Consider the following 10,312-nt stretch of genomic DNA (forward strand, 5'->3'; position numbering starts at 1 on the left):
GTTCATTTTAACTAGCAAAGATCAGTGGGTAAGAATAAAAAGCCATCAAATGCTGGTTTCCATTCTTACAGAAACCCTAGTTAGTGGCCAAACCTTTTCTGTCTCTGTACCTCCCCCTCCTTCCAGGTATCCAGTACCTTCACCAACATCTGTCCCCAAGCCTTCTTTACCCTTATTCTTACCACTGAGATGCCTTAAGAAAAGTTCCCGGGAGACAGAGCAGCTCAGTGGCAGAGACGGAACACAAACTCCTTTGACTGCAAAGCCTATGTTTTTAAGGATTATGCAATACTGATTTGAATTTGAATGTGCTCTCTCAGCGTTTTCTTGGCATCAAGCTCTAACACTTGAGAGAGAAAAGGGGATACAGGTCAGGTATCAGGTGGTGGGTGGCAGAGAAGCTGGAGGGGCCAATGGGCGGCCATCCCACCGCCTCAAAACAACACACGGGTCCTGAGCACACTTGGTTTGTGAAACATAAACGCAGGGTGTCAACACGAGGATGCACTTTTCTAGTACAAACCTAACAGCTCTCATTTCAGAAACACTTCTGGCACTTTCTCCCTAGCTTGCGATTTAAACCTTGTCTCAGTAAAGTTTTACCTACCTCTTCCATTTCAAAGGAGTCCTTCTGTTGGGTCATTATATTCCTAATGGAGGGGAGGGTCAAGGCTACGCAAGGTTCTTTTTCAGATGTGGACACATGGATATGTTTCAGGTCACTACTGTCTTCTAGCTCACCGTGGCTGGACACAGTAAAATCACTCCCTAAATCAGGCTTTACAATGCCAGACTCCTCATGCAGGTTACTCTCATGATTCTGAGTTTCATTCCTTTGCTCACGGTCAGTTTCTTGGTTAAAATTACTGCTTGCTTCATCAGAAAGCCTGGCAGGGTCAGCACTCTCCTTAGCAGGTCCTGAGCTGCCTGAGACTTCTTCTTTAACTGTAGCCAACATAGAAGACGAGTCCTTTTTCTTCACAACCTTTTGAGACTTCGGATCATTTTTATTGCCACTTTCTTCCATTAGTGAAACACTGAAAATCTTTCCTTTTTCAACTCCAGGGGAAGGACTACTGCCCTCTCCTTTCTCTGCTTTATCAACACATAAGTTTAGTTTCGATAGTGTTTTTATTAAACGATTTGCAGTGTTACTGCGTGTTAAAGGTGGAGGCGTATCTGTCTCCTTGGTAGAGGCCACCGAGGATATACTGCCAATTCTCTGAAGGGGCGTTCCCGAGACTTGGGAGTATAAAGAAGAAAATGCATTGGCCACAGTAGTAAGCACTTCAATTTGGCGAAAACGGCCTACACAAAAGAAATAAAAATATATTTATATTTACATACATTTACATTTATAAATACCCATCCAGTAAACCTATACTGTTCAGCATTCTACCCAAATCACAAATACTGTGAAATCATAGCACAGGATTCTTCCTTATCTAACACTTAAATCTTCCTAACACTTAAATCTTGTATATTCAGTAGGTACAGAAAAGGAACATTTTTACTGTAAACCTAAAATTTACCCAAAAGACCAAAAACAAAAAAAGCACAAAGAAAGCATGAGGACAATACTGAATAAAACAGAACTAGCTATTGAAGGATAGCTGTGAGTGGTGCTTAGGTCTTGAACTCCACTAAGACTCTTCCAAATGTTTTACTACAAAAAATGTACAAGGCAGGTGTGGTGGCACAGGTCTGTCATCACAGCAGCTGCCAGGCTAAGGCAGGAGGATCCTTACCAGTTCAAGGCCACCCTTGGCTGCATAGTGAGATCAAGGACCGCCTGGACTATATAGCAAGATCCTATCCCAAAAAAACACACAAACAACAAAAAAATGTACAAGGGGCTGGGGATTTAGCTCAGCGGCAAAGCGCTTGCTTGGCAAGCGCAAGGTCGTGAGTTCGGTTCCCGGTACCGGAAAAAAAAAAAAAAAAAAAAAAAAACCAAACCAAAACAAACAAACAAAAAAATGTACAGAAGTACTTTACATACTGAAAGAATTTACAGAGCTCTTAAAAAGGATCCATGAACAACCAAAAGCATACTACTTTTTGAGCCATTAGTCAACAGAGTAAAAATAAGCAAAGATATAATATCAATAAAAATGGTAAAATTGACGCTATCCTTAGATTTACAGTAAAACACCTAAAATGAACTGACTTCATGTAATATTATGAAGGCTCTACTCCTACTTTTCCCTTCTTGAATAAATGCACTGTGGAGACAAGTACAAGGCTTCACAGGTAAGTTATGACAACACTTAAAAGAATCCATAACTGGGGAGAAGGAAGAACAGATGTTAACCTCTTTAAATAGAATAAGAACTCAGAATAAGTAACATAGCTATTGTGTTAATTAACATCATTAACTCTCCAGTGCTATTCTTGAAATCAATAAGGCTTTAAAAATGAAACCATCCTACTGTAGATGGTATCATCTTAAAAATAATATGTTTACAATTAAAAACCTTACTGGTTAAAGCATAATTTGGGTTCTCTACTTCCATCCGTTGCATTTGAGCACTCAAAAATACTTTAATATCTATTCCTCTGGCAAATGATGATGAATTAAAAAATCTGGAAGGAATTTTAGAAGCAATATCGGGTTCATCTCGTCCAAATCCAAGATTATAAAGAATTTCTTCAGGATCTTCCTCATAAAGTTCCAACAATTCTGAAACACTACCAAAAGAACACAAAAGACGCAAGATATAAAGTAAATTTATAGTCAAGACCACATTATAAACTAAACACATTCTTGCTTTCCTATGATAAAATCTTCTCAGCTTTTGTTCTTTGAACTATTATTTATTTCAATATCTTTTATATCATGGATAATGAAATATACACGTATTAGCAGGGGTCCACTCTTGCAGGCTGTATTGAGAAAAAGAGCTGACCCTAAGAACATGCTCTGAGGAGTTCCTTTCCTTAGCTTTTTTCTCATTTTAAGAGTTTCCCAGTAAAGCAATTAAAATAATTGAAGGACAGAAGAAGCAGAATAAAGGAAAAGCAGAACAAAGGAGATTAAAGAAATGAAAAAGAAAAATACACAAGGAAGTTTGTAAACTTTGGTACTGAAGAACAAGCTGCAACACTTGAGCTTTCTTGCTATCTTTGTCTTAGGAGAGCAATAAAGTGCACTTGATCTCAGAATGGATGGGAAGAGCCAACTTTCACCTCACCACTCCATTTGGGAAGGAGGAGTAAGGTAAGGAACAGTACAGGTAACTTCTTGCCCTGATTCTTTTAGGAATTAAAAGATGTCCTATCCCTTCCTGCTCACACCAGTGACAATTCAGGCCCTCTAAAGCTCAGTGAGTAGGAAAGTTAGCTGAAATGTGAACAGGACACGTCAGTCTTTCAGATAAAGGCTCAGACTGTAATAGAATAATTGGGTGACAGCTTAAACTGGTCCCACAGGCCCATGTGTTGGCTTACCTTAATGCGTATTTTAAAGATCTTTTGTTTAATGTGTTAAAAATTATTCTTAAACATCAAGCTTTAAATTAGAAAAGTTCATTCTAATTTTTATGTCAGAGATAACTTGAATCCCTAAGAGAACAGGCGAATTTTAGTTCTCCACAATTAGAAGTTACTCTACTATTAACTTTCTCTCTCTGGGTGTTGACAGGACTCTAAATGTTCATTAATGGATTCTAGCAGCATTATAAACATATTTGCTGCTTTTTAGTTAATCTGTTCTCTTAAAGAAGCTCCTGTCAGTTACCCAGAAAACACTTTAGATCCCTTGATTGCATACTATCAAAGTCAAATCTAACACCAAAAATGTGAGAAGCATGTCAGCATAACAAGCATGTCCACCATAACTTCACAGCAAGTTACCTTGAGACTGTCCCACTACTTTTCCCAGAGCCAGTGGAATTCATACTTCTCCCTTTCTGATGAAACTGGAGTCTTCTCTCTTTGGCCAAGATACTATTGCTAAAAAAAACCCAATAATATAAAGCTTTACTTTCACTTAGTGTTCTTAAGCTTTAAAAAGAAAGAGAACCAAACAGTTACGTACCAGCTTTCAATTTGAGCATTATTTTCATGGAGGTGGTTAGCTACAGGTAGAAATAAAATAAAATGTAGAGCATAGTTATTAGAAGAACTGTAACTACGACGACACAGTTATCAAGAAAGCAAGTTATCCCTTATAGTACAGCTAACTGCCTAGTATAGCAAAGCATCATCTTGGCTCATTAAATCCGCATCATTAATATAGATCAATAAGACTGGTAATGGCCGCTTTTAGAGGCTATTTAAATTTTCTGGCAACATAAAACTACTACTTCCACCTGAGTACTTAAAAAGAACTATGGTTAACTAATTAAATTTAGCAGTTTAGAAGAAAGTATCTGGCAAGGCAGCATACATGTGGTATACATATTACATTTATATTTAATAGCCAGGCGTGGTGGCACACGCCTGTAATCCCAGCACTTGGTAGGCTGAGGCAGGAGGATCCTTATGAGTTTGAGACCAGCCTGGACTACAAAGTGAGCTCAAGGCCAGCCTGGACTGCATAGCAAGCCCTGCCTCAAAAAGACCAAAAAAAAAAAAAAAAAAATTAAAAGCTGTTTATGAGGAATATCCTTAGAGCAAAAAAGCATTATTTAATGTAGCAATAGTATTCATGTACTTCTGATGTCTTTATTTACAACTACAGCCAATTTTTCATTCATATAACTTGAAAACTTCTACTCATTTCAACATACATTTTCCTTTAAAAACTGCCTTTCAACTTTATCCTTGATTAACAAGGTTGAAACAAGTAAATGTTAATGTTGAGAGTTAAATTTATTACTTTTAAACCTTATAGGTAAATATAAAGAATAAGATTAATTATAAACATATCCATCTTAGCACACTTGGTTTTTGTACTTCTGACCTGCAACATCACATCTTTTTGTGTCTCTGTACATCCGTCTATGGTGCCTCACACACAGCATTCCTCATATATTTACTCAAGTAATGAAAAAAGGCCTTGAAGTAACTTGCAATGAAACAACATAACTTCTTTAGTCTCTTATAGGACTCTATTAGTTTTTGGTTTTCAATAAAATCATGCAATATTATGAAACTACCAAGGAGGGTCTCCAAAGTGCCATTTAGAGTAACGCTGAAACGCGTTTTAGAAAGGGGCTGGCAGTGTGTGCCAGTGTGCTGACTGGGAGGCAGGAAGCAGCTGCTCGTAACACAGTGTAGTCCTTGAAAATACACTGACGAGAATTCACGTATTCTGCACTGCTCAGTGATAGAAGGTACTAAATAACTGATTTTACCCTCAGATGGACTGAAAACACACACACAAAAATCAAGGGTACTAAATTAAGTGGATAAATTCACTGTTTACAATTTTTAAACATTTAATGAATGCTTAATTTTTCTAAAGAAAGTACATATTAATACCAAGCCAAAGAGCTCCCAATAACCCATTCAACTTGAAAGAAAACACAAATGAACTATAAAATACCTTTCAAAATACCAGTGAAATAATAATAAAAAAAAATCTTAATTTTACATAGTAGGAAGTTTTATTACGATCCCACAGGAAAACATTATATAACCTGAGACAAATTAAAAACAGTATACACTTTAAAAATGCTAATGCAGTATGGAATAGTCACCAGCACAACAATTTCGACATTCTATTCACTGTTATTTTGTCTTTCTCCTCTTCTAAAAACCAGGAAAAAGAAGACACTTAAATGCAAAGAGAAAGACAAGCCACAGCTGCAAATACAACGTAAGTCCACACTAAAAATAAGCTTCACTTTAGTTTTCTCATATATAAATATTTAAGCTTCCTTCCTTCTTCTGGAGAGCTCTCCTCTCCGTCAGATCGCCAGAGTCTGCCACAAACAGTTCTTTCCAGCACTCAAGTCCAGGAAAGTCACAGATAAAGACATTTCCCAGCGGTGTTTCAGAGCCACTCCTACAGTGTCCTACAGGCTAGGACTACATTATTAACATGTCCTATAAAAGGAAAGTATTGTGAAATGTGAGCCATTTTCAAAATCTTTACATTTAGCTCTTACAATCACAAACCTAAAACTACACCTTTCTTCCCTTTTTTTAAAAAAAGAAGGTAAAACTACATGAGAACACAGTTCTTCCAAACAAACATACCTTCAGCTCCCAAGGACAAATCATCTTCAAAACTTCCTCCATTTCTCACAAGCACACCTGAAAGAAATACGAAAATTCACGAAGTTCACCCTGGTGTTATGCTCTTCCCCACTTCCATGTGAAATCACTGTTTTGGTTCAAACAAACTGAGCAAGCAAAATATTTTATAAGATACAGAAAAATATTTTGGACCTAACTGTACTGAGAAATTATTATGATTACATAATTTCAAGAAGCAACCATAAGCTTTTACTGTATCATTAAGAAATCATGTTTGTGGCCAGGAAAGGTACTCAGAAGCCAGGTCTACAGGCTATTTTACACTTATACGCCTCTGAAGGTGTTTGGTTAGGTAACATAGCTTACCCAAGAGTTCCCTGGAAAACCAGAACCTGCAACAATCATTTCTCTCCCCCTTCACAGTAAACCAGGCACACAAGCTAGATTTTCCTGATGCTATAAATGCTTTCTATGTGCCTTGCCACTACCTGCACATTCTTGCTGTACTCTGAACTTGAGAATTCTACCTTACATAGGGTGGTAAAACTTCAGGTGTGGCAATTTCAGTTAATGTAAGCAAAGAAATACTGCACTAAAGCTGACCTAGTTTGCTCAATAAGTAACTTTCCTTAAGCCTATCATATATCTATATTTAATTAGTCTTTATAATATCTAACTGGGCAATAAGAAGGTAGAATTTACATTATGGCAAGGTTTGGTAATTTGCTTAAATTCCCCACTGTTTTATGGTTTATGGCAAGGTTTCTCTCCCTTTGGGCATGTAGCTCAGAACAGTATATTTTATAAACATGAACATCACTCATAATTCGTATACACACTTTCACCCAGAGGACAAGTGAAAGAGGACCCTCGTTAAAGAAGAGATTTGGAAAACCAACTCCCTCTTACCCTTCAGTGTACTGCCGCTCTGCTCGTCCAGCGAGGCTCCCAAAGGTGTACTGAAACCACAGAACACAGAAGCCTCAGTCGTGTGAAGGCCATCTGGAGAACTGTCACCAACAGCCTGAAGAGCTACAGCTAAGCAAGCATCCAATCAGTTTACTCTCCTCCCAAAACACACAAGGAATGTGAGTGGATTACATAAGTAATATCCCACTGGCTAAGCAAACACCTATCAAGTCACTTTACCAGAAGGGCTTAATCACGTCTGATCTACCAGTGATTAAGCACAAAAATGCCAATCACTAATGATATGAATTGGCCTCTTCTTTGCAAAAACAAAAACAAAAAACCCCCAAAAGAATGACAATAGGTAGTATGAAAATATCTGTCCCTCCCAATCCTCTCCATACTGACAGAAAACAGGAAGAGAAGAAAACAAACCTTGAGTAGCAGGTAACTTAGTCTAACTAGAAATGAAGTGCAGTTTCCTTAATCCTCACCACTCCCACTTCTGGGCACCATCCAAGTGCCTTCTGTGTCTGCTCTAAAGCTTCAAATTCACTTTCTGCTTCCAAACTAGAAAACACCTATCTTCTTCACTTGACTCTTGAAAATTACTAAAAAGTTGGCTTGAGAATTAACATTAAGAACCTGCCTTCCTTCAAAGTTTTTTCACATTTTTGTCATTCAAACACAAGTGACTCAGAAATTTCTTTTCTCAAATATACTTTTGCTTTTCTCAAAACTAAGTTACAGTAAGAAACAGGTCCATTTCAAAAATTCTGTTTTGTGATACAAATCTTTTTTCAGTAACAATTTATACCTGTGAGAAATTCACATCCAACATGGGTTCAATCACAAATATACCCAAGAAATGCTAACTGAAATGGTACTTAAAAGTTGAAAGCAGTTTTCTGAAAATTAGTGTTTTTGAAATGTACACAAATCACAAGCAATTCCTGTGCAGATATTGATAAAAACTGTAAGCTAAATTTTTGCATTTTTTATTTTAATAAAATTCTATGCCTTTTAAAAATCTTTTTCCCTAATACTTCCTTCCGTAGGCCAAAACACTATCACTCCACCCAGTCTGTGCACTATCAGAAAATGGCACTTAAAATATAACTGGCATTCTCCCTCAGAAACGAGTCTTAGATTTTATAGTTACTCTACTGCAAATTCTATAAAATCCCCCCCCATACTAATTCATGCAAACCTAACCAAAAAAGAAATGGTTATCAAAATAAAGACTCCCTTAAAGGAAAGAAACACAGTATCTCTATTCAGGATATGGACAGCAATGAGAAGACAATCTGAGAATTTATCCAACGGGAAAAAGCTGTCTTCAGCTCATTTGCACATAATGTACAAAATACATGGATGTTCCACTCTGGAACTATCGTATATTGCTATTTAAAAATAACAATAGAGTGCCACATATCCTAGCAGTCAAATCTACAGTGATATAGCCAACGTTGAAAGACCACTTGTTCTAGTGTCCTGCGCAAAAGTGAAAACCACTTTTGTATAGAATAGATGCAACTACAGGAGTAAGAAAGAAGCCTATGAGATACGAAGCCATGAGTTACAGAATCTACCCACATAAATCAAGTTTAGCAACAAAGCTTCTGGAATTTTCAGGGACAACTGTGTCCTGCTGAATGCCAGCATCTCCTACTGCACTTCTGAAAAGATGTACTTACTTACTCATCGCTTCCACAATCTTGATCCCTACACACCATCCAATGTGATTTTTCTCCTCTATTTAAAAAAGTCCTTTCGAATACACACTTGGCTTCAACAATAAAACGCTTCAAGCTTATTCTGAATGCTAAACCTATTTTAAGATTCCAAGCGTAAGACAATACACTCTTAAAGAGTGTATGTATTTAAATCAAGTCTGAGATGGAAGGTTTTAAAAGACCTGAGTAAAAGTAAACAAAACATCCTCTTCAGATCTTTTTCTACAGGGAAACCTACCACATACTGGTTTCACAGCATCTTTCCTAAAATGTCCTGAAAGTGCTTATTTATAATTTGAACCTTCTAAATTTTAGACTTGATCCACTCTGGGTGGAGCCACCTAACATCTAAGGCCGTAGTCTTCTAATTTGGAAATCAAGGGCTTGTTAAGGCTGGGGGGGGGGGCACCCGACGACCTCAAGCAGTGTATCTATCTCTGTGCATCTCTATAGAGAAGGCCCACATACTTCATAACATCTCAGGAGGGTCTCTGACACCTCCAAGAAAATGTACAGAGTTCTGTAGTGAAGACGTTCTGTAAGCCTCCAGTTAATCAAATTGGACATTAACACAGTAACGGCCAATACCGTACTGTATTTGTCTTTCGAGAAAAAAAATAAACTGGCATATGCAAAAATCGCTTAAAAACAAAGATCTTCCGTAGTTCTACTCCTTGAACAAAACACGAAGACAAATCTAAGTGAGAAAGCAAAATATGCTCAGAAGAACCAACCAAAGTTTGAAAACTATATTCTTCGTATAAGGTTTTATAAGCAGCAATTAAACTGGAAACAAATAAAAATGAAACAAGCAGATTTTACCATAGTCAGATTTACTTGCAATATGATTCATCGCCTCTGTACTTTATCAAACACTTCTGTAACAGTTGCCAAAGCACGCAATTAAACAGATTTACACAGTCTGACTGCCTTCAAAGCTCTATTTCCTTCTGAGAATTCCACTGCCATCTCACAAACCCACGTCCAAGGAGTGAACTACACGCATAAAGTCAGCTAGTTTCAACAGCTCCTCAGCACTACGAAGGCGCACAAGCAAAATTAAAGCCCAGGGAGCGTCAATTAAACTCTTCTGAAACGCATCTGCAAGGAAAATGATCCAGCGCCCGAGACACAGACGCCAGAACAAAAGTAAAATGCAACATCCTATTGTGAGAATTCTCTAAAGTACGGGCAGAGCCAGCCCGGCCTCGAGCGCTGACCGCACGCAGCGGAGCCCAGGTCTAACAAGTGCGAAGTCAGCCGATCCCCAGCTCCGCGGCGGCCCCGGACTCGCTGAAAGGAGGAAGCTCTGCGCGCTCGCTTTCCGGTTCAGACCACAGCCGCCGCGGGACCCGGGGTGCCGGGCGCGGCCCCCACTCACCGGCAGTCCTTGAGCCAGATCGCGATCTTCTCGTTGGGCACGCTTCCTGCGGGCAGAGGGGCACAGCGGTTAGGGCCGCCGGGCAGGGACGCGGGCCGGGCCAGGTGCCCAGGTGCGGGCGGCGGGCTCCGGGCTCCGG

The 10,312-nt window shown here is 38.6% G+C and overlaps 1 protein-coding gene across 1 annotated transcript in view; it reads right to left on the bottom strand.

Annotated features, from left to right (window-relative positions):
* Ssfa2 (sperm specific antigen 2) overlaps positions 1-10,219 on the bottom strand; it is a gene marked incomplete at its 5' end in the record, with an annotated part of 35,169 nt that extends 24,950 nt beyond the window's left edge. The window contains 7 exon segments of the mRNA XM_005373880.2: positions 608-1,308; positions 2,483-2,691; positions 3,856-3,954; positions 4,040-4,079; positions 6,148-6,204; positions 7,057-7,106; positions 10,174-10,219. Of these exon segments, the coding sequence (XP_005373937.2) occupies positions 608-1,308; positions 2,483-2,691; positions 3,856-3,954; positions 4,040-4,079; positions 6,148-6,204; positions 7,057-7,106; positions 10,174-10,219 (1,202 nt within the window).
* Between the last annotated feature and the right edge of the window lie 93 nt (positions 10,220-10,312).

This window comes from Chinchilla lanigera, unplaced genomic scaffold, assembly GCF_000276665.1.
Source record: "Chinchilla lanigera isolate Chin_1 unplaced genomic scaffold, ChiLan1.0 scaffold00002, whole genome shotgun sequence".
In the NCBI taxonomy this organism is placed as follows: domain Eukaryota; kingdom Metazoa; phylum Chordata; class Mammalia; order Rodentia; family Chinchillidae; genus Chinchilla; species Chinchilla lanigera.